The 25,777-nt window shown below is 38.1% G+C and overlaps 2 protein-coding genes across 4 annotated transcripts in view; both read right to left on the reverse strand.

Moving 5' to 3' along the window:
• LOC141444484 (uncharacterized) overlaps positions 1-25,777 on the reverse strand; it is a 121,072-nt gene that overhangs the window by 41,444 nt on the left and 53,851 nt on the right. The gene's annotated exons all lie outside the window — the stretch shown is intronic.
• The window catches only part of LOC141444903 (uncharacterized), a 43,962-nt gene that overhangs the window by 9,404 nt on the left and 8,781 nt on the right, over positions 1-25,777 (reverse strand). For 2 of the 3 annotated variants that reach the window (XM_074110655.1, XM_074110654.1), the window contains 14 exons: positions 25,286-25,351; positions 22,749-22,811; positions 19,376-19,443; positions 18,367-18,391; positions 16,249-16,272; positions 14,598-14,645; positions 11,908-11,952; positions 11,572-11,616; positions 9,106-9,126; positions 8,637-8,720; positions 8,340-8,531; positions 5,803-5,856; positions 4,647-4,697; positions 2,930-2,974 (listed from right to left, as the gene is read on the reverse strand). In XM_074110655.1, the coding sequence (XP_073966756.1) occupies positions 2,930-2,974; positions 4,647-4,697; positions 5,803-5,856; positions 8,340-8,531; positions 8,637-8,720; positions 9,106-9,126; positions 11,572-11,616; positions 11,908-11,952; positions 14,598-14,645; positions 16,249-16,272; positions 18,367-18,391; positions 19,376-19,443; positions 22,749-22,811; positions 25,286-25,351 (831 nt within the window). The remainder of the gene's footprint in view (positions 1-2,929; positions 2,975-4,646; positions 4,698-5,802; positions 5,857-8,339; positions 8,532-8,636; positions 8,721-9,105; positions 9,127-11,571; positions 11,617-11,907; positions 11,953-14,597; positions 14,646-16,248; positions 16,273-18,366; positions 18,392-19,375; positions 19,444-22,748; positions 22,812-25,285; positions 25,352-25,777) is intronic. The other variant, XM_074110656.1, reaches the window with a different exon arrangement.

The following is a 25,777-nucleotide window of genomic DNA, read 5'->3' on the forward strand; positions in this document are numbered from 1 at the left end:
CAAGGCTAGAGTAAATAGGCTGTTACTGAACCAATGTATACACCTTTGGCCTCATCTGCACTTAACATTAGGTGCGACCTGGGTCAGTCACGGCCAGTTTTATGTAAAAAAATGTTAATACATTCATATGTTAATTAGTAAGGTGCTTTGGGGTAATTCCACGTGGATTTTTGATGAGTTGACACGACGTTTGTAATTTCGTTAATTACTCCGAGTTGGTACATTATATTTAAAGTCTTAGGATATTTCTGTCGTTTCCACTAATCGATCTTATATACTATATAAAAAAGTTTCTAAAATATGATCGATTTATGGAAATATTGGTATTCAAAAACTAGTTACTTATTTTTTTTGCACAGGGGCTATTTCGGAATATAGCGGGGTTATTCTGTGTGTTATTGAAAGGTGGACTTTATTATAGTTTGGCTCAAGGTTCATGTTTCTTTTTAGGCTGAAATTACCCCATTCATTTTTATTTTTTATTTCGTTAGTAATATCCACAGTTACAGATTTTTTCAATCTCTGTATTCCGAAATAACCCCACAAACGCAATGTGCTTCTCAAAATTTGCCGCAAAGGAATATTAAATCTACATACATTATAGAACAAAGCTGGATTAGTTACACCATTTATAACTCGAGAACAGCTGGACAGATTATTATGATCTTTGATGTGTGGATTGTAGAGTTTGTCTCCGCCCCGAATAGCAGAATAGGGGGAGAGGAGCGAAGCCGCGGGAATATACTAGTAAGTATATAAAACAATCAGAAATACCATGTCACTTTTATATTTTGAACTAGCTTTTACCCGCGGCTACGCTCGCGTGAACCATAAACATTTAAATGAAGCAAGCAAGCATGCTAGCAAGCATTTAAGCAATCATTTAAGCTAGCTTGCAAGCAAGTATGCAAGCAAGCAAGCATGCAAGCAAACATTTAAGCAAGCTTGCAAGTGAGCATGCTTCGCTCGCGTGAACCATAATCATTTCAAAGAAGCAAGTATGCAAGCAACTAAATAAACTTCATGCTACATCGTTTTGATAGCCGAAGTATCAGGTACGCTACCCTGTTCGACACACTGGAGATCTCTTTAATGTTGTTAGAGAGGGATCTATTAACAAGGAACCTTACGCCACCCTGTGATGTTTGATCATCCTCGCGGAAGTACAGAAGGTGGCCCGAGTCTAAGATGATGGTGCCCTCTCCCTCTCTATGTATTTTCACTTAACTCCTGAATATGCCACCTTATGTTCTCCAGCTCCACTTCCAACTGCGCTAGAAGAGTCCTAAAAGTCCGTCCGTTCTACGTAGCCAGGGTCAGTTTACTTAGGTAGCCTTGGATCGACCGGGGTTCTTAGCATCCTCTGCCCCACCGTTACCATGAACGCTACTATGGCAAGGAATAGCGGGGCGACCGGGAACTGGGGGCCATCTCTTTGCCGTGCGCTTCATTCTGGTAGGGGTTTGCCCATAATCCCCACACTGGGCATGCGAGTTGGCGATCGTAGGGCACAGTTTTATTGCACCGCCGATGCTGCAGCCCATCCGGGGCCCGGGGACTTAACTGTGCCGATTTTGGCTGCGCTATGCCGCAATCAGCTAGCTGCCAGAGCCGAGTCTGTCAGACGGCAGGGTGCACCACGGGCAGGTAAGGTTGGCTTGGGGTCAATAGATGGAGGTTGGCACCACAAATAAAAAAATGTAAATCTTGAAAAGTTGAAAGTTTGGATACCTCAGACAATTACCATACTAAAGTAAGCTGGGGTTATTTCAAGAATCACTTCACTGGAATAACCCCTAAAGGGGTAATTCGGGAAAAAAATTTAAACTATAGCTAGGCCTTTTAGATTGACACAGTCATTCGCAAATAACGATTATTTATCATAACATTAATAGTTCAATCTTGTAACTTATCAGGTTTTAGAGTTAGCGGTGTTGGGGTTATTTCGTATTTAACTTTTTGGCACGAAAATGCACTCGACCCAAAAAAATATATATTGCACGTCCAACCGATGTCAGCGCCTCGCATCATCTGGAGAGACGCGAGGAGCGGTAAATGGGGCGTCCATTTAAGTGCTGCCAGTGGTTAAACATCAACACGTTTAGGAGAAATTTTAAATAAATGAAATAACCCCGTTTACAGAATTACCCCAAAGCACCTTAATAGGTAATTTCATGTTACTATATCATACCAGAGACCGGACAAATGGATGTCATTACTCGCAATAACGTGGACATGACTTCAAAGATTAATTAATGAATTAATTGATTTCTTAGTAATAATTACTAAGACTTCAATGGTATTATAAAAGAAAGATATCATACCTCTTTTGATTTCCTTCTTAAAAATACAATCATTTTTTTTACATTGACACTAATATGCTGACATTCATTAAATTTACTTTGTGATTCTTTCATTCTTAAAAGCAATACTTAAAAGAAATCCAGATTTTGAAACTGTCATCAAATACTTAAAAGACAGAATAGACTGAAAACCATTGGCATAACGGTATTCCCATTAAACTACTTAAGTTTGTTCCGTTAACTTCAGTAGATTCCGAACGGAGTTTTTCTTCTCATAAGTATACTTATTTTGGATGTGAAAAGTAACAAACTTACCCCTGAAAATTTAGAAGAAATATTTTTATTTTCTTTAATAAATCTACACAATAAGTCTGTATTTGATTTATTGATTAATATTTTACGAAGTATACAAATTGCATTATAGGTAAAAATAATTAATTGATCTTTGGAGTCATGTCTATATTATTGCCAACAATGACATCCATTTGTCCGATCGCTATAATTCATAACACATACATTTTACCCTGAGTAAGACTTATTATTTTTAGCATTCTAGGCGCTTTGGTGTTGTACTGTAACTACTGTAAGCCTAAAATGTAAACTGTTATAAATAAAACTATACTCACGTCCTCTCTGTTGACTCTCAGCTAGCACTGACACCACAATCATAACTGGAAAAAAAAAATTCTTTATTGCAAACACACTTAAAGTTGTCTATCTTATTAAGTACAATGTGTAAATCTAAAACCATTTCGAGACGAATTATTTTTAAATCATTTCTTTTAGTTATTTAATTTGAAATATTATTAATTGCACATCAAATAAATAATTGCGTATCTATTTTTTCTCATCATGTATATACTTTTGTCGCCTTCCGTGAAGTCGTCAAGCGGTCTCAGCGGAAGACCAGCGTTGGCCTCTACGGCCAGCACTATGCTGAGCTGAGACCGCTTCGCGATTTCGCAAATACTGTCATTAATATTTATTTTATACTTGTTTTATTTTGTGTACTTATAATATGTAATTTGCGAATTAGCGAATAAACGTTTCTATTTCTATTTCTATTTCTATTTTACTTTTGTACATGAAATAAATTATTTCAATACAATACACTATGCTAAGTAGGGACCACTTTATACTGTTCGATGTTATTTTTAACCACCGACGCAAAAAGAGGGGTGTTATATTATTTCCATCTAATGTATTTTTATGTATATCTAATATGTGTAAATAAACTAAATGTTTAGCAAAATTAGTGCTGCAGATAATTCGAAAATTTACATCAGTTCGACGTTACTTTTTTTCCTCTAATGCCAGACAAATAAATTCGTTTAGGTACAAAAATACTACAATCATATCAAAAATACCGACTGCACAGCAAAAATACTGACTACACAGCAAATTAACTAACTTCAATGTGATTTCCATGACATCATTGGTCACTTTTACTGCAAATTTGGCTACCGGAAAATTTTATTAGGTACGACGACGTGCAAAGCGAGGAGGAGCGTTAGGTACAATTGCGACCACAACGCGCGAGCCGAGCGAGCGAAGCAAGCGCGCCGCGGTAGCGGCCGGCGAAGCGCCAGAACCTTATTTATTTAGAAAAATATTTGGCTCCTACTCGTGCTGGTTATGTTATTTAATTGATGTAATAAATATTGTACTTAATAAATAACAAGATGATTATGTCAAATAAAATGTTGTTTCATAGGGAAGCCATGGTGGCCTAGTGGTTTGACCTATCGCCTCTCAAGCAGAGGGTCGTGGGTTCGAACCCTGGCTCGCACCTCTGAGTTTTTCGAAATTCATGTGCGGAATTACATTTGAAATTTACCACGAGCTTTGCGGTGAAGGAAAACATCGTGAGGAAACCTGCACAAACCTGCGAAGCGATTCAATGGTGCGTGCGAAGTTCCCAATCCGCACTGGGCCCGCGTGGGAACTATGGCCCAAGCCCTCTTGTTCTGAGAGGAGGCCTGTGCCCAGCAGTGGGACGTGTATAGGCTGGGATGTGGGATAGGTAAACTGCTGTATTGTTATATGAAAATAAAGGCTATATTTAAAAAAAAGGGTTAATAGGTATGATATGCGTTAGTCATTATTAGCTCTGCAATAATAAAAATGTTTTACTTTAAAATAAATAGCGGTACGCCACGAAAATACTTATTTGAGTTGTAAGTGACTTTTTTTTAAATTATGAATAAGTGCTTTAATCTGTGAGCAATAGCGATTCTACGGGAATCGCTTATTTGGAACCGCTATCTGACATTATGATACTGACACTTCAAATTAAGATTGTCTTTGTTAATAACCTACTATGAAAGAATTATAATCACTTACCGTTGATTGTGTATCGTTTAATATCTTCGTCGGTCCAAGTACTGGAATCCTCTGTAAATAAAAAAAATATTTATTGATTAAAAGGTAAACATTGAATTTTTGGTAATGGTTCACTAAATAACATACATTACAATGCAATCAAATGACTCTTTATTGAACCCCCAGACATATTAAGCACACATCAAAATAGGACTTATTTTCTACGGATAAATAAGAATAAATAGGACTCGCGTTCTATTAAACTAAATAACAAATAAATAAAATATATAAATAAGCTTCCAATTTCAAATATTTCGATCATTTATCCATACAAAATCGTGTGAGCGATGAAATCCTCGATGTATGACGCTCCTCTAACTACTTACGGTAAGAGGTGCTTTTTGCCCCATACATGCAGAATCTTACCATAATCCGAGACAGAGGTCATCAAGATGGTACATTCTATTAAAATAAATAACAAATATATAAAATATATAAATGAGCTTTCGATTTCGAATATTTCGATAATTTTTCCCGTACAAAATGGTGTGTGTGATGAAATCCTCAATGTATGATACTCCTCTAACTACTATGCATAAGAGGTGCTTTTTGTCCCAGTATATTTTGGAGAGAAAAAAGTTTTTTTTTTTTCAAAAATAGTATATTTTGATACTTCTTACCCCTAGTAAGTATGCCACCCCTAATTTTGTTCTATATAATTTCGCAATACCAATATGTACTGATTCGCAAAAGACATCTACACTCCAAATTTTAAATTTGTGACAACCCTTCCTTACTTGCATAAATACCTATAGAGGCTGCGGTATCGCTCAACTTCAAAGGCGTCGGCCTACTGTAGGGAAAACTTGTTATACTGTGGTAAAACTGTCTCATTCCGACTGAGAGGAGGCTTGTACTTTGCAATAGAACATATATAGCCCGAGATAAATAAATAATAAATATGACCCAGTCCCAAACTAAGCAAAGCTTGTACTGTGGATACAAGGCAACGGATAAACATAAATACATACTAAAATACATATAAAACCTCCAAGATCCGAGAACAAACCTTTCTATTATTCATAAAAATATCTGCCCCGACCAGGCTGGTGTCGAACCCCGGACCCCAAGGTTCATAGTTAGGTTAGGATCATGATGATGATATAGCTATACTTACTCTCCATCAAGTTGCATATATTAATAATGCAATCGTAGACGATCCTCACGGTTACTGCAAAGAAAAAAAAATAGCGTAAAACTTTACAAATACATAAATTTTAATGACAGACTGTATCATAGAGGAGTGCAATTTGAGTTATGGTACTCCCACATTGGCTGTTATAAGTATCATATAACGTTATAAAATATTTGTTTTATAACAAATTGTAACGAATGTAATACATTGGTATCATGTTATATAACTTTTAAAATGTTATATGCACAGGGTGGGCCATGAATTTGTTAAAATTTAAATATTTTATAAAAATTAAACTATGATATTTATGTTAAAAAATATTTACATCGGAATAACAATAAATGGGAATTTATTATTTAAAAATCACATTATCTAAATTACCGCCGTTTCGATTTACACATTCTTGTAAACGAGCACCGATATTTTCAAAGAATTTTTGGCAAAGGTACAGTGAGATCGAAGACATTTCTTCTCCAATGTTTGCTACCCATACTGTTACTTTCGGAGAATGCAGAGGCCTTTGGTGTTTTGCTTTGGGAATTTTGACTACTGCAATACCTGCAATTTTTGCCACAACGCTGTTTTTCAGTGGGACCCATTAAAACTAAACACATAAAATAAAGACATTTACACACTAGGCTGTGACGACACGAACGCCAGCGGAAGGTAGTTCGCAAACAAAGTTATGTTCCGGAAGAGTGTATGGCAACACTTGCTCAGTTTAACCATTTTTGAACAATTAAACCTTATCAAGTCAGGCCAAGATTTGATTTGGCTATTATTGCAGTGAATTATTAACAAGTTCAAAAATTATAATACTGTAATGCATCTCATAACCCTCCGTAAACCATTAAACATCCAAAAGTAAAAGTAACATTGTTATGATTAAAGATTGGAAACACAGCTCAGCCCATTGCAAGCCCGTTCACGATATCATTATGTGCAGGTACCGCCAATTTTTGTAAAATAAATTAAATTATTTACGTGCTCGTTAAAGTGGAAGTGGGCTTCATCAGAGAACAAGATGTTATGAAAGTTACCGAAGTACAGCACGACTTCAGCGAACGATTTGAGGAAATTTAAATTGTTTGACTTAAATTCTTGCACTAACTGGCTTATATGGATGTAATTTCAAATTCAATTTCAAAATATGGCGTAGTGATATGCACTAATATTCCTCATTCAGTCGAACGTTTGCGCGTCGACATATCTGGATCGCGCTGAACTGCATGGCTGCTAAACTCGACGTTAGTGTCGTGCGATCCCTCTGCCACTTATAGTATTTAATACGAGAGCGAGAGGGACCGCACAACACGAACTTTAGAGTTTCAAGTTTCATAGTAGCTAGTGTTGCACATAGTTGTTCACTACTAGGAAGGAGCGCACGTTTTAGTTCGCCGCTCGTCAACGAACTAGTTCGCTCTTTTAGGTCGTCAGCTCCCGACGCCAACGCTGATCAACGCTCCCGTCTTGAAACAGAGAAAAGATTCACTATCTTTTGTAGTTACTATTTTGCTTTTACTTTTTACATTACACTGGTGGAAATTTATCTGGATGTTTTTTTAATGTAAGTATTTATATAGTCAAAAAATGGTACTTAATTGAAAAGTCGGTTTTAATATATCAATTATTTTAGCGATAAAACGTTAAATGTTTTAAAGTGTATTTTGAACCGATCTTTGAATGAAAAAATTAAATGATCACACTTTTAGGTAACATAATTTATTTATGATTGATGGATCAAAAATATATTACATTTTTGTTTTTGGCTCCGGTAATGCCGCGCCGCGCTCCTCGTTTTCTCCCGCTCCTGCTATTACAGTACATACAGTTCGTTCGGTGTCGGTCTTACTCATCATATGAACTGAACTAACGAACTAAGGAACGAGCGGTCTAGGAACTAGTTCGCGTAGTTCGTGTGCGGGTGCGTTCTTACGACCTAGTTCGTTCGCGAACTACATAACCCTAGTAGTAGCCCGGCTGACGCGGAAACTTGCTGAACGTTGCCCTTGCTCCGTGCGTTCCTCGGGCCTCCGGTTTGCTTTTAACTTTAGTGTTGTTCTTGTCTCATCAAACTTCTTAACCTTATTAATCAAAACTGAACTCTGATACTGATCTAAATCATGAAAATCGTACTACATCAGAAACAAGCACCTCACAACAATGGGCAAATCATTGTTTAAATAAAATTGTAAGTAGAATAATCCATTGCAACAAAATTTCCAAGAAATAAGCTAAAACTATCCCCTTTCACGCACTCTTTCGTCTGTTTGAGCTTGCGCGGGAAATCGAATTAAAAAGTAGACTAATTCATGGCCCACCCTGTATTGTATTGCAGTGTGTTGTATGTAACATTGCCTAACACTTTATAACTTTGGTTACAACTTGTTCGATGTTTTAAACGCTCCCACATTGGTATAAAAATGTTATATAACACATTTTAAAAATTATATAACACTTACGTATAACAGCCAATGTGGGAGCACCATTAGACGCTGCAATAACCCAAAGCCACTTACCAGTCAATGATCCTACTCCTCGTCCTTTGGTGTAGTCATTCATGTACTGCAGTGCTTGTTGCTTAGAGTTTTTAACCTTGTAGTACTCCATGATTTGGTTGGCACTGCTGTAGCTGCCGTCGTAGCCGTATCCGTAATTGCTTCCGAATTCCTTGTTACAGATGTAGGGGATATCACGTGGATTGTCCCTGCCTAGAAGATTTAGAAGTCAATTAGCTGTTCGCAATTTCGTCTGTGTCCCGCGAGAAATTTACGTAGTCTCGGGATAATATGACTTCAATAGTTTTCTGATCTTACCTGGTCTTCCGTCACCGATTATGCTTCCAGACAGCCCTGGGGAGCCGACGACGCAGATGTAGATTTTTCCCATGGAGACCACGACTGGAAATAAAAAAGTTTTTGTTATATATGTAATTTTAAATACAAGCTTATTTTGCTGACTTTATTTTACGTTGACTATACTTCCATTGTCATCTAAAATAAATCATTTCCATACCAAATTTCAAGTCGATGCGGTTAACTATTGAGGAGTTCCCTCCTACGGAGACGATCTTGGCTAGACCACCAGGATCTTACTACCAGATTAATATAATGTCTTCATATTGACGGTATGACGGTGGAAGCATTCTACACTTCCACTGAACGTAGATATAGTTACATGTTTAGTTTTTATTTTAGTATGGATTTAGTTGATACTTTCACTTAAATATAATCTGAAATAGACAGATTATATATAAAATAAACATAAATAAACAAAGATACTCACGGTTACCAAAAAGCGTTCCGACTGAAAATAGTAACAAAGTTTAATAACATATCGATGAAATATCTAAATGTACGTGTTTAATCCTGGTTATCCAATGATTCGCCGAAATTTTTACGCAGATTATTGATTGGCAGACCACGTTTCGCCGAGTAACGGTACGCCAATGAATTTGTACGCAGATGTATTGTTTCGTTTCGTAACTGAGCCTTTAGTAGACTATTCAGTTGGCTTGTGAGTCAGTAAGCCGAACAACTATTAACAGAAATTCGTTTAGCCGATTAATCACTACACATTTTCAACGTTAGCTTGAACAACTTTTCGCTTTCGAATTTATGTTTATTTTATATTGAAGTCAAAACAAACTAAGGCGCGACGCCAGCAGTTTGGTTCTGCGGTGCGTTGTTGGTCGCAATTCTACCTAACACTCCTCCTCGCTAATGCTCGTCGTTGCACCTAACCACACATTTTAATGTCATGCGATAACTCTGCTTATCGTGTTTCGGCGAACAGTTGTTCGACCAACTGAAACAATTACGAAACAAACAATCGACTAAAAGTAAATCTGCATATCGCTATTCTTCCTACCGACTACTCGACGAAACGAATAACAGGTGTAACGAAATTATAGCAAACGTTGCTCGGCCAAAAATAAAACTGCCAATAGTTGTCTGCGAAACGAAAATCTGCGTAATTAAACTCGGCGAAAGGACAGGTCACCGTTTAATCGTATATGTGTTTCATGTCATGGCATTTGAATAATGTTGCCACTCAAATAATAGCTGGGTTCAGCTTTCATTAGCCAAACTATATACGATCCCGAAATTCAACACGTTAGACAATACGGCCTCTGATTTGGGTTTTGTTTGGAATCTGATGGTAATGATCAAGGAGCGGAATTTCTCATAGCAAAAATCAAACATCAAAGGGATTGAACATATGGGTTTTGTTTGGAATCTGATGGTAATGATCAAGGAGCGGAATTTCTCATAGCAAAAATCAAACATCAAAGGGATTGAACATATGGGTTTTGTTTGGAATCTGATGGTAATGATCAAGGAGCGGAATTTCTCATAGCAAAAATCAAACATCAAAGGGATTGAACATATGGGTTTTGTTTGGAATCTGATGATAATGATCAAGGAGCGGAATTTCTCATAGCAAAAATCAAACATCAAAGGGATTGAACATATGGGTTTTGTTTGGAATCTGATGGTAATGATCAAGGAGCGGAATTTCTCATAGCAAAAATCAAACATCAAAGGGATTGAACATATGGGCTTTGTTTGGAATCTGATGGTAATGATCAAGGAGCGGAATTTCTCATAGCAAAAATCAAACATCAAAGGGATTGAACATATGGGTTTTGTTTGGAATCTGATGGTAATGATCAAGGAGCGGAATTTCTCATAGCAAAAATCAAACATCAAAGGGATTGAACATAAGTTTTATCGACTATTCCAGTCAGCGATGTTATCGAATCGACTCTTCGCTTGTTATCGCCTTTAACATTATTCTGTAACATTTGACCTCTTTGAAGCGACTTTCATCTCCATATTAAAATAAAATAAATCGCGTCAACGTCACATATTATGACATTTATGTCGCTTGAGTTTTTCTCAGTCATTCCCGTGTTATTAAAATGGATAATCCTAAAAGAAAAACGATTGACAATTGGATAAAAAAAACTACCCTTACTTATTTACAATGAAGATTCTTCGACGATATACTGCTCCAAATGTAAAGTTAATTTGAAGCAGCTCAAGCTCTTTATATTTTAATTGTAACTAACTTAAAAAGTGCTATTTTAAAAGTACCTACTATTTTCTGTTTTATTAATTGCTGAAATATTTATCGATAGTCTATGAAACTTATGTTCAAATAATTTATTGAATCAGGCGTTACTTTGCGGAGGTCCATATCAATGAACTAAAATAATTTCCTTGCTCACCCGCGACCTTACGATAGCTAAGCTTATGCAAAATATGCGTGTTCATGCAGTTCCTCCACCTCCACACTGTAAGAACACACACAAATCACACAAACCCATCTATCACCACCACCACACTACACTGACGCGTTTCGAACTCAAACAGAGCTCATCTTCAGAGTGACACAACCGTACACCATGCTACCAGTTGTTAGAGTTGGAGTCTAACAACTGGTAGCATGGTGTACGGTTGTGTCACTCTGAAGATGAGCTCTGTTTGAGTTCGAAACGCGTCAGTGTAGTGTGGTGGTGGTGATAGATGGGTTTGTGTGATTTGTGTGTGTTCTTACAGTGTGGAGGTGGAGGAACTGCATGAACACGCATATTTTGCATAAGCTTAGCTATCGTAAGGTCGCGGGTGAGCAAGGAAATTATTTTAGTTCATTAAACTTATGTTCAATTCCTTTGACGTTTGATTTTTGCTATGAGAAATTCCGCTCCTTGGTAATGAATGATAGAGCTCCACTGTTGATACTTACGTTCTGGGATGAGGGCGTTGATGATACCGCCACAGGCACGACCGACTGTAAAGATAAAGCAAATTAATACAATCGAGAAAGGCAAAAGTTACTTAAAGTGACCAGATGTTAATCTAGACTCTTCCCTAAATCGGGCTTCGATATCGGATTATCGATTCCAACTTCAGTCATCTATTCTGACTTTGGTTATTGACTCCGACTCCAGTTATCGACTCCGACTCCGGTTCTCAACTCCGACTCCGGTTTTCCAGTTATTATTTTTTGAAAAAAAAACAGGGCAATAAAGGTATGTGCCGCCCGTATTTCCTCTTAAACTAATGACTCAAAGATACTTACCACTGATGACAGAGTCGAATCCGTCGTCGAGGGTAGCTGGGGCTCCTAAAAAAAAAGTCACAGATTAATTTTCGGAGATGGAAATTAACAGGTTTTTTTTTTTGTTGACTGCTACCTACTTTACCTACTATTGTACTCCGAAGCACATATGCACCAATGCAATGACGACCTTATTGCGCTGGACGCGAGGTAGGATATGCAATGACAGGTAAACAAGTGACTGACGCGGTGACGTGTGGCGCGGCGTCGAACAAAATGGTGGCCGCCACGAATGACAGCTCACCAATGACAGCTCAACATTTTACCCACGCAAACGTACCGCCTTATTATTGGCCAAAATGGTTTCGGGCCTTCCAAAAATATTCTCACTGCGCAGATACATCGTTGTAACTTAAGATGCTAATAAACTTGTAATGAGCATAATTTATTGAATCAGGCGTTACTTTGCGGAGGTCCATATCAATGAACTAAAAGTATTTCCTTGCTCACCCGCGACCTTACGATAGCTAAGCTTATGCAAAATACGCGTGTTCATGCAGTTCCTCCACCTCCACATTGTAAGAACACACACAAATCACACAAACCCATCTATCGCCACCATCAGACCACACTGACGCGTTTCGAATTCAAACAGAGCTCATCTTCAGAGTAACACAACCTTACACCATGCTACCAGTTGTTAGACTAAAACATGTATAACAAACCACAACCACCGTTTTAATTTGTCACTGTAACTCTCCAAATACCCACATATATTTTATGAAACAAAACTACCCACAAATTAATAATAAATTTTAACCGTCCTTCAAAACTACCTTGATTTTTATTTATTTACTGTCAAGGCATGTTTTATTAACTGCCATTGCTGAAATCAGATCCAAGCCGTAGCACGGTGGTTGTGGTTTGTCAGTCTAACAACTGGTAGCATGGTGTAGGTACGGTTGTGTTACTCTGAAGATGAGCTCTGTTTGAGTTCGAAACGCGTCAGTGTAGTGTGGTGGTGGTGATAGATGGGTTTGTGTGATTTGTGTGTGTTCTTACAGTGTGGAGGTGGAGGATCTGCATGAACACGCATATTTTGCATAAACTTAGCTATCGTAAGGTCCCGGGTGAGCAAGGAAATTCTTTTAGTTCATTGTAATGAGCATTCTAGCGAATGTTACATTAGGTACAACTAAAAGCTCGTAACATAAACACGAGCAATTTAGTAAGGATTCTAACGAGCATTAAAGCGAAACGACGGCACAGGTTACTTAATTAAGCAGCAGTATAACGCTCTGCGTATTCAATATAAAAACGCGTTCAGGATGCTGATGGGGCTACCGCGATTCTGCAGCGCTTCGGGGATGTTCGCGGAGGCGCGCGTGGACTGTTTTTACGCCATAATGCGTAAACGATGCGCATCTCTGGCCAGCAGAGTCAGGGCTAGCGCCAACAGTGTCCTGCGCATGATAGCAGACAGACTGGATTGCCTGTACGTTAACCACTGCTGTCAACTACACTTGCGGCGCAATACCTGAATGTTGTGTTAGTGATGTTCTGTTATGTATTGTTTGTAGTTGTCCTTCTGTATGTTTTAACTAACACTAGCATAAGTTTTATTCAATTGTATTACTAACTCAATGATCCAAGTTGGTCGAAAAATAAATTATTATTATTATTATTATTAATTATGTATGTACTCAGTTACTACAACGACGGTTTTGCTTTGAGTTGTTTGCCTAGTATCCATCTGACATTATCGTGTCTGATACAATTTATGGCGAGCAATTTTATAGTGCGTTCTTTGGACTGATAGTGTAAATTTTTGTAGCAATGTTTGGCTTTATGCTTGCCGCTGTTTGTTGTTCAGTTCGACTAATTTATAACCTTTTATAAAACAAAAACACGAAGACATGACGAAGCATGTTGCGCATCTACAATTTGTTTCGTTGACGAAGCCTGTTGCGGATATTACTATATCGAACATGACAAGTAACTACTTATTAAGTCTCCTCTCTTTACTAAATAACATGAAAAATAATATTTTTGTAACCTTTTATTAACAAAAAGTGGGAAAACCCCAGATTTTGTCACTTCAAAGTTCAATATCTTAATTTGGTTATTATTAAAGGTCAAAAATACAACAAGTTACATTACAGGTCTTAGTCCTAAAGAGTAACAGGTTGTTAAAACAAATATTTACACTTATAATTACAGAATAAGGACAAAGTATAAGTAATAAAAGTAACAAAAAAGGTAACAATTTTAACAAATATAACAAGAATTACAAAATGCTGGTACTTACAGCTGACTTATATTTTCACATATACGTATACTCTTCCTTTCTATCACCGTCCATACATCAGCAAACACATCACACACATTAAAAACGGCTGAACCGATTTTGATGAAATATAATCTAAGAACCATTGCTAGAAAACCTGCTTTCAAATAAAAAACCTGCACTCAAATCAGTCCACTCGTTTAAGAGCTACGGTGCCAAAGACAGACACACACACAAACTCACAAACACTCATAGTGGTCAAACTTATAACACCCCTCTTTTTGCGTCGGTGGTTAAAAAAACGTCGAATGCTTGATGCTCTGTTACTAGCTAGTTACAAGTGAATACTCAAGTTTAATCATATTTTTATTTATGGTACAACTGTACGAATATGTATTATGCACGTTTGCTTAAAAAAACTTACTTAGATGGATAATATCATCGAACTGGCTTCTACAATTACCGATGACATCTGCAAATGAATAAATTTAATAAAATTAAAGCATATGAAAAAAAAATTAAAGAATATTTTTTTTGTTCACCGAAATTGTCAAAATGATGAGTGAAATCTTAGAATTGATATTCCCATTGTTTCTTTCATTTCATTGCTCATTGAGAATGGGGCCTACCAAACGGTTGTACAGTCAATCAATTTGATACCTAGGCCACCACAAAACCGTGTCGTAATGACATTCAACGTCATTCAATAAATAATGTTATAGAAAAACAAAATTATTTACTACGATAAGGTCCCATAGTGGCTCAGGCATCAAATTGGTTGGCTATATTATTATCTTCATTTTTTTCACGCCTCTCAATCAGAAAATTAACTTTTCACACCTCTCCTTCAGAAAAATAACTTTTCCTCCCTGACGAGAGGGAGCAAAGTGCAACTTTTCTGTTCAAGGCTTTTTTAAGTGTTTTATTGCAAATGCCATTTTTTGAAATTGATAATTGTAAAACCACGCCATTTTATATGCTGGTTGTTCTTTAATAATATTTAGACTATTTTTTTTCAAGTTTCTTAATGCTCGGTGTGAAAAGTTGTATGAGCCACTCGGGAGCAAAATTATTCACCTTGGGCGTTAACTCTTGAATCCCTCATTACGCTCAGGATTCTACTTTAGAATCCCTCGCTACGCTCAGGATTCTATTGTAGAATCCTTCGCTACATTCTGGATTCAATGTACGCCCTCGCCGTAAATACACCATTTTGCTCCCTTGTGACACAAATAACTATTTCTTCCCTGACGAGAGGGATCAAAGTGAAATTTTTCTGTTAAAGTGTTTTTTTGCAAATGCAATGTTTCGAAGTTGATAATTGTAAAACCACGCCATTTTCTATGCTGGTTGCTATTTAATAATATTTAGAATATTTTTATTTCAATTTTCGTCATACTCGATGTGACAAGTTATATGAGTCACTCAGGAGAAAAAAATATTAATTTTATTAACACTTGAATCCCTCATTACGCTCTAGATTCTACTTTCTTTGCTCCCTCGTGACACAAATAACTATTGTTTAATTAATAGATAAGGCTCACATCACGACACAGCAAACATGTTTCATCTAATAAAACATCATGAAATAGTCGGTGACGTCGTGAAATAATCAATTCTAAGATCTTTTTTATGGAATAGGGGGAAAACGAGCAAACGGATCGCCTGATGGCAAGCGATTACCGTCACTCATGGACACCTGCAACAACAGAAGAGTCACAAGTGCGTAGTCGGCCTTTATCTGGCTAGACATTAACATCTTCACCGCCCCAGTCATCCAGTCGTGACAGCCAATGGAATGCCTCACACGCCACGGTCATCTATGTACCTATACATGACTTGTTAGTTGGCCATGTACTGCGATCAACGATACAACGTTGTATCGTTGATCGAAGGTCATGTAGCATGATCAACATTCAACTCGAGATTAATCCTTCTCCAATGGAATTAAAAATCAAGTTGATTTGTCGCTGGTTTTCCGTGGCGTACAGAGCACGTCACTTCGTTTGTTTCGTGGCGGTGAAGAGGTTAATTTTTAATACTTAAACTCCCATTTCTAATAAAATAGATCTTACCAGTAAGCCCTTGTACAAAGAATGCTGAAAAAAAATAAAATGTTAATTATTTTTTACATTTGTATTGATAAAAAACCGGCCAAGACGTAAATCGGTCATAATATTTTTTATTTAAGGAAAATTATGTTTTGCCAAACGATACATCTCTATAAATAACAAATGAATCGTAAAATGTGTTGCTAAGCGCAAAACTCGGGAACGACCGGTCCGATTTCGCTAATTCTTTTATTGTGTTCGTTGCTGCCAGGAGAAGGTTTTTATGGAACAAAATACAGAAAAAAAATACAACCAGCTAGTTTGACAATAAAATAATGGTAAAATTAAATATTACTATGACCAAGTTACTACTTGTTAATCAATGAGCCAATAAAAAACATGCTTAAGCACTATAAAACTGCGGTAATTTGTTTCGACTAATTATGTTTTTTTCTTAATTGATTTTTTTTATAAATTTTACGAGCCAAAAGATAATAATGTCCATTTGAGTTTCATCGGTAGAATCAAAATACGTTTGCGTTTTTATTAGAATACTTACTTATATTAATTAAATGAAAAGTAAGTACAGTGCAACCTTAATATAACGCACCTCAATATAACGACTTCCTCAATTTAACAAATTTTTCGTAATCCGCTGGTAATTGTCCATAAGAGTCGATGTAAAATATACCTTTACATTACGATTTTTTTTTACGAACGACCTCTTTTTAACGAATTTTCAACCATAAAAAAAGTGTTAAAACCTATAATTAACGAATTTTGACAATAATTTATTGAATCAGGCGTTACTTTGCGGAGGTCCATATCAATGAACTAAAAGAATTTCCTTGCTCACCCGCGACCTTACGATAGCTAAGTTTATGCAAAATATGCGTGTTCATGCAGTTCCTCCACCTCCACACTGTAAGAACACATACAAATCACACAAACCCATCTATCACACCACCAATATTTTGGACTTCGATATTTATATCTTTCGATGTCACTTTTGTAGATAAATATATTTTCGATATTTCGATACAGTCGATACTTTAATTTTCGATATTTTGAACATCGTCATTTTACCCGTAGGTACTTTCGACTTAACTTTCGATATTCAAATTTGGACAACCATTGAATTTTGTCAACTCAAAACCTCTATAATAACGTTTTTACCTCTTAATAACAAATTTTAGACCAACCCTACCTCAGTTATAACAAACCTCAGTTATAACAAACCTCAGTTTAACGAATTACTTGATATAAAGAATATTTACTTGTTCCCTTCCCATTTCTTATATCGAGGTTGCACTCTATTACTAAATTGTTAGACAAGGAATGTTATAAAGAATATTTTTATTAGAATTTTCGTTCTACCAATGAAGCCATGTGGCCTCCGTTTTATTTTGGGTTGTATAGGTACACAGACCTTATATCGAGACAGACCTTAAGAGTTCACCTACCTTGCGTGTAAAAACTTTGATCCACGGTCAAAGTGCACTACACGTGCGGCGCAATACCCGAATGTTGTGTTAGTGATGTTTTGTTATGTATTGTTTGTAGTTGTCCTTCTTTATGTTTTAACTAACACTAGCATAAGTTTTATTCAATTGTATTACTAACTCAATGATCCAAGTTGGTCGAAAAATAAATTATTATTATTATTATTATTAAAGTTTTGTCCGACCTAAATGCACGATGCGCTTTGAAAAAGCCACCGTTCTAGTCGCGGCAGCACGCCTTTGAATCAGTTCCGCTCGCCTTTGAAACGGTACCGTGCGGTCTTGATTTCCCATCACTAAATCTCGCTCGTGAAGTCATCGCAGCAGGGCTACTACGAAACTCGAAACTCGAAGTTCGTGTCGTGCGGTCCCTCTGACACTTATACTATTTAATACGAGAGCGAGAGGGACGGTACGATACGAACTTCGAGTTTCGAGTTTCGTAGTAGCCCTGCTGGTACGAAAAATTCAACACGCTCGGTTCTCATACAGTTTGAAGCGCTCTTTTAGTCTATCTCGATATACGGTCTGTGGTTGTATAGTTTGGAATACGATTCTTTAGGATTGTCTTGCACATTATTTAATAATCGCCATTTAAAGAGCATAAACAAATTAAAAATAGTGTGTTACTTGCACTTACACATTGCCTGGAAGGGTCCTCCACCCTGAAACAGGTACGATATACTTGTAATTGCGTAAAATACAATGTGATAATTAACAAAATGTCATGGGCCAATTGATGCCAATTGACCAAGTCCCAAATTAAGCAAAGCTTGTACTATGGGTACTTATATCCATCCATACTAATATTATAAATGCGATAGTGTGTTTGTCCGTCTTTCACGCCGTAACGGAGCGACGGATCGACGTGATTTTTGGCATAGAGATAGTTTATGGGCCCGAGAGTGACATAGGCTACTTTTTATCCCGGAAAAATGCACAGTTCCCGAGGGAACAGTGCGCGATAACCGAATACCACGCGGGCGGAGCCGCGGGAAAAAGGTAGTAGATAAATAAATACATACTAAAATTCATATTAAATTATGATTGGTTTTTTAGAGTCTTTTTGTATTTATTATTTCAACTCCAAATTTGTTACTTTTACGGGTATCCCGTGAAAACAATATCGATGCTGCTTAAGTAGCGTAGTAGAAATAAGCAACCTGAGATATGTGTGCACAGGAGAAATTTGTGTCTAGACTCCTGTCCAGCGGTGGTGTAGGGGTTATAGCACGCAGCACGGAATGCTGAGGACCTGTATTATCGATATGGTTTCACGGGATACCCGTAAAAGCAACAAATTTGGAGTTGAAATAAAGAATACAAAAGGACTCCAAAAAACCAATCATAATTTGATTGCTTAGTAGCGACATCTCTTGTCTGGGTGAGCGGTTAGTTCCAAAAGAATGTGACGTCTCTCGACGAAACATAGATGTCGCTAGTGCTGCTACTTAAGACCTGAGATATGTATGCATAGGAAAAATTCGTGTCTAGATTCCAGCGGTGTGTTCTTGTCCAGCGGTGGTGTAGGGGTTATAGCACGCAGCACGGATTGCTGATGACCTGGGTTCGATTTCCAGCGCCGGTCTCTTTTTCTGGTTTTTCTGTGCATTCGTGTCTCAGTTTGTATTTTCGATAGGTATACTTACGCCAACTGGGTAGACGTTTCCTTTTTGCTGGTAACCTCTGTCGGTGCGACCTTCAGGACCATGAAGACCTGGTGAAGAACAGCAACCATCAGAACGGGGTCTGGCCTTTCCACCAAAATATTTTTCTCTAATGATTAATTTGCCAACTGTTCTCTTTCCCAACTTAATTTTCTACGAAAGCAAAAAAAAAGTTTTATAGAACTCAATGGGCAGTTAGGTTCGTTTTACGGAAGTTCCGAAAAAAATATGGTTTCAGAGACAATCGTGATTTGGGATATTAAACAGTTTGGCAAATGAACCTTGGGAATAATATTTGGCTAAAAGGACCGAGAACCTAGAAATATCCTAATCAACACTTTCTATCTTAGTATTCGACTGCGTTTCCACTAAAGTTTATATGAACCAATAGAAATGCTTCATTTACCTAGCCTCGCACAGCACATCTCTGCTGGAAACAGCTGAGCGGAGCCAGCATAATATAATGTGTTTTTAAACTATTTGATACAATACATTACAATAACCCTTTATTGTAAACCACAAATAGTAAGTGATACAGAAAACAGGTACACGGAGAGAAAATTACAAGATAAGCAGGCTGCAGCAGTAGGCGGCCTTATCGCTTATAAGCGATCACTTCCAGGCAAACTTTTTGAACAGAAAGAAGTAACGTAAAGTAGTTTCTCAATGAGGGCTACGGCATAGATGTCGCTAGCGTCACTGCTTAAGTGGCTAAATAAGAAACAAACAAGCTGAGATATGAGGTGCATAGGGGAAATTCGTGTCGGTACCGTTGACCATCAGTGGTGTAGAGGTATAGCACGCGGTACGGAATACCGAGGACCTGGGTTCGGTTCCCAGTGATGGTCTTATTTTTCTGGTTTTTCTGTGCATCTATATTTCAGTTTGTATTTTCAATTTAGGTTTAACGGGATGACCCGTAAAAGTAAAAATTTGGAATTGAAATAAAAAATACAAAAAGATTCCAAAAAAACAATCATAGAAAGAAGTAACGACAAAATTTTGTACTTGAATTTGTATTAATCTTTGTCCAGATCGTAGAAACGCGTGTGGACCGAAATGACGATCAAGGTCTCAACACCAGTGGCGAAGCGTCAAAAGAACTGTATTCCCACCGGTTTGCCCAATATTTACAAAATGGAACAAAAATACATACAGAATTTATGAAAGACTAATGTTTACCCGCTGCTTCGCACACGTAAATAATTACGTCCAGCAGCTGAATTGAATATACGGGATTTTTAAAAATTCCTGTGGGTATTCCCCAATAATAAATCGTTGTTTTCATTGACGTTACATTAGAAACAATCATGGTCAAATTTCATGGCTAAGCCCAGCGGTTGTTGTTTCAAGATTTTATCCCTATCCCGTGGGAACATCGGGATAAAAAGTAGCCTATGTGTTATTCCAGACGTCCAGCTATCTACATACCAAATTTCATGACTCTAAGGCCAGCGGTTTTTATTAAGATATTGTATCCCTGTCTCGCGGGAATATCGGGATAAAAGTTATTCTAAGTTTTAATTCAGGTTATAAACTAACTTTTAGCTAAATTTCATCCAAATCCATCCAGCCGTTTCAGCGTGAAGAAGTAACAAACATACTCAATCACTCACAAACTCACTCACTCACAAACCTTCACATTAAAATTTATAATATTAGTAGGAAGGATGAAAGCGATCTTTGCTCCGGCTTTACCACGGAAATATTTGACGCCACGCCACTGCTACATTACACCGTACAATGTCATAATCGTAATAGGAACATGTCAGACGGAGTGTCAAACGGAATGTCAAACGCGTATGACACGCGAGGGCGACGGTTGTTGACGAAACTTGCTAGTGGTGCTCAAACATGTCATGAAATATTGACGTTGTGTTACAAGTTATAGGCCGAGATGTATCGCGCTGCAGGCGCTGCGGCCCGCCTGCCTGTCCGCGGTCACTGCAGCGGCCTACAAAGAGATTTCATACAACTTTGCAGGCCGCTGGCCGGCAATGCGACAGTCGTTTGTTTCAACGCGCGCTCTCCGGCACGGCCTACGCCAACAGCACCCGCTCCGCAGCCGCCGCGCCAGCAGCCAGCGCGACAACAGGGCGACCAGACTAGCGTCCCGCCATGCTTGTTTTCTTGTTTTTTTATTTTATTTCGTCATGTTTGAGAAAAGCATTATACAAGTAATACGGGAAGGGTGAACACGCGAAAGTATTTATGTAAAAAAAAAAAACATTATAAGAAAATAGCAAATATAACACGTAAGGGAGCTTTAAAAAGAAGACAAAAAGGGGAGATCTGGCAATTCTTTACTAAGAGAGGGCAGTTACATTCCTAGCGGGCTCTTGTGGATTTTTTGGGGTGGCATCCATTTCCATGTAGGTTCCAATTTGCACTGAAATAAGCATCCTCCTATTTTTTTCTTTAAAGACTGGGAAAGACGTGTTGGTTCGCAACGGGGGAGGAAGATCGTTCCATATCTTAGAAGCACGGAAACGAAAACTCTATCTAAACCCCACGGACCTGTGTTTAGGGATGATAACTTTGTTGGCGTGCATACTCCGTACACCCCAGTTGCATCCCGGCTAGGCCACGTAAACTTGTCATACAAGTCGTTGTGTATATATTTTTTTATGCACCTGAGTCGTCAGGTGTAAATCCGTAACGTTTCTTGTGCTCTGCCTACCTATTGTTTGGGAATACAGGTGTGATGTTTGTCTGTGATTAATTTATTTTTTTCATGCCATAAATTGTAATTTTTCGAATCTATTAATAAAAAAAAAGTTATAAATAGTACATTGTACAACAAGAGCATAAAATGAGCCATTTTACCCAAGTCGTTCATATAGCTACGGCGAGGGTGGATAGACGTCGAGGGGAAAGTAGGTTTAATGCTCGAGTTTTACACTGCTTTTCACTTAGATTGCGAGGAAATTAAATAGCAACAGTGGAAACAATTGTTCACTTTCTAAATAACTTTTATTATTCATGTATTATTGTATAATTGAATTTGTTTTTGTTTTATTGATTTATTTGATGAATTTTTAGTTTTATATAAACTAAAAATTATTAAAAAATATATAGATAAACATTTTTGATTCGTGGCTGTTGACACCTGATTACCTTGGTCTTAGACGAAGATTTTACTTTATGCACTCGAGCATAAAAAGTCATTTTATGTCGCCTACATCCAGCATAAACACAAACTTTACGAGCATGAGAAGTGAAAAAATATTTTGACTTCAATTTTTTCCGACAATAAACCTATATACTATTTCAGACAATAATAACCAAGTATAACCTACTCCTAAATTTTTTAGTTGTTTTAATGTGAAAGTACGAAATACTGGAGTATACTTACCATAACCACCGCCATGGCTTGGTACTCCACCTCCGTTACTGCTTGGGAAGCCGACGCCGCCTCCTGGAAGTTACATCAGGATGAAAAAAAATACAAAGATGTATGGGGTTCCATAATAGCAAACACGTCACAACTTGGACCTACCCTGGTTCATATCCGGTTAAAAGGACCAAAAAAGTAGTGTATGTACGAGATAACTTGTAAGGAAAAGTAAATGTACGGAACAAATCCTAATACTGACTTTATTATTAGAATAGAATTTACATTATTAACAATAAAAAATGTTTGGGCAGGCGTGCCAATGTAAGTAGGTATGTATGTAAACTCTTCATTGATTATTGTTTAAAAGAAAAGAAACAAAGCACAACTGACAAACTTTGAGATACTTTTACAAAGGCGGACTTATCCCTTTAAGGGATCTCTACCAGTCAACCTTTGAGTAGGTGAGAGGAGTAACCAGTTAGGGTCAAACAAAGAGTCAGTTTAAGAGTCAAAAATAGTGGAAGATGAAAATAGTGCGACACGCGCGCACGCAACAGGGCGACCAGACTATCGTCCCACTATGCTTGATTTTTTTATGAATAAATAAACTAAATTAACCTAAACTTTTTTTAAATTTTATTTCGTCATGTTTGAGAAAAGCATTATACAAGCCAAGCCTTGGCCGGAACGTGGGGTAGCCGGCCTCTACAGTAATGTACTATTTCTACGCGTTTTCTGGGGGTTTCCTTGCGGGATAGAATCAGAAATTATGATATCGGCAGTAGAAGTAAGATTACAGATATAGCCCGAAGAATTGCGCAGCTGAAGTGAAGGAAAGGGAAGTAAAGTGGTGGTGGTGGGGTGGTGAAGTGGTGGTGGTGTCTGTCATATAGCGCTGCAGGCGTCTAACACCCTCAGCATTATACTGAGTCAGCGGCCGTTTCACTTTTGTAGGCACACAAAATCGTATATTTTTATTTCTGTATTTTTTCTTGTTTTATTTGTGTTTGCTGTGTATTGTTATTTTTTGTTTTGGTTTTGTTGTATTTGTGTGTCTTTGTGAATGTGAATAAATGTCTTCTTTCTTACTTTCTTTTCTTTCTTTCTTTCAGTGGGCGGGGCACATTGCTCGCAGGACTTACGGCCGATGGGGTCAGATGGTTCTCGAATGGCGTCCGCGGACCGGGAGACGAGCTGTCGGTAGGCCTCCAACAAGATGGAGCGACGACGTGGTTAGGATCGCGGGATCGCGGTGGATGCGGAAAGCACAAAACCGGCCTCATTGGAGAGCTTTGGGGGGAGGCCTATGTCCAACAGTGGACGTCTTTCGGCTGACATGATGATGATGATGAATATATTTTTGCCTGCCACGATGCTATGACGGTCATGATACGATACGGTGTCATCATCATCATTAGCCGGAAGACGACCACTGCTGAACAACGGCCTCCCCCTTAGACCGCCACAATGAACGACAACTCGCCACTTGCATCCACCGGTTTCCCGCAACTCTCACGATGTCGTCAGTCCACCTGGTAGGAGGCCTGCCAACGCCTCGTCTTCCGGTTCGTGGTCGCCACTCGAGTACTTTTCTCGCCCAACGGTTATCTGTTCTTAGAGCGATGATGCCCGCCCATTGCCACTTCAACTTCCATATTTTTCCAGCTTTGTCAGTAGTTTTTCGACGAATTTCCGTATTCTGGATTCTATCGCGCAAAGAAACTCCAAGCGTAAACTCGTAATAGCTCATTGCGTGACTATCAGAGCTTCTCTAAGAGGCCAACAGTCAAGGACCACGTGTTAGAGCCATAAGTCATCACTGGCAACACACACTGGTCGAAGACTCTGGTCGAAAATACAAACTGAGACATGGATGCACAGAAAAACCAGAAAAAGAGACCAGCGCTGGGAATCGAACCCAGGTCCTCAGCAATCCGTGCTGCGTGCTATAACCCCTACACCACCGCTGGACAGGAATTTAGACACGAATTTTTCCTATGCATACATATCTCAGGTTGCTTATTTCTACTACGCTACTTATGCAGCAGCACTAGCGACATCTATGTTTCGCTCTCATCGAGAGACGTCAACATTCTTTCGGAACCAACCGCTCACCCAGACAAGAGATGTCGCTACTAAGCAATCAAATTATGATTGATTGGTTGGAACTCTGGTCTTCAGGCACTGCGGAATATTGGACGAGAAGATATCACGAAGTTTTCCGAACGCTGCCCATCCGAGTTGAATTCTTCGGGCGACCTCTTTATCAAAGTTGGACCTACGCAATTGGACAACTGGTCCAAGGTAAACATAGTGATCAACAACTTCGAGTGTATCGTTCCCAACGATAACCGGCACGGGTGTGACATAGACATTTGACATGATTTTAGTCTTGTCCATGTTCATCTTAAGACCCACCTGTTGGGAAACGATACTGAGGTCACTGAGCATAATTGAGCTCCTCCAGCGACTCCGCCATTATGACTATATCATCGATATGGTGTAATGTGTTGAAACCATAAATCACAAAATTTCCAACTGAAATGGAGCTGTACCTTTTCCTCTGAGGGCACTTTCAATGATGCCTCCGAAGATGGCTCCACCTGGTACGCCTCCTTGACCTGGTATTAATAAAAGAAACAATAACTATATGAATACTTTGGACGTGAAACGATTGTGGTCGAATGATAGTGAGACTTTTTTATTATTATTTTGAAACGGGTAACGTACAAATTTGTGACATTAGCCTACAGGACAAAACATTAACTAACCAGAAACAATGTACATCTCACAATTGATGATAACTAACTTAGATGAATGATTGGTCTCGCGCGCTCGCTCGACTAGATACCGCGCTACCTAAAAACATAAGGTTCGTGAATGCGGCCACTCAATATTGTAGTGTGCGTAAGAACGGTGTAAGACAATTTGCAAGGATGCTAGTGTGCGTGACGAATTGTGTTGCCAGCTGCTCCACTGTTACCCGAATTATTGGGAAAATATATTATGCTGTGTTATATTAAGTTACTGGTTATAAAACGTATCTT

The sequence above is a fragment of the Choristoneura fumiferana genome, chromosome 30 (assembly GCF_025370935.1).
Source record: "Choristoneura fumiferana chromosome 30, NRCan_CFum_1, whole genome shotgun sequence".
NCBI lineage: Eukaryota > Metazoa > Arthropoda > Insecta > Lepidoptera > Tortricidae > Choristoneura > Choristoneura fumiferana.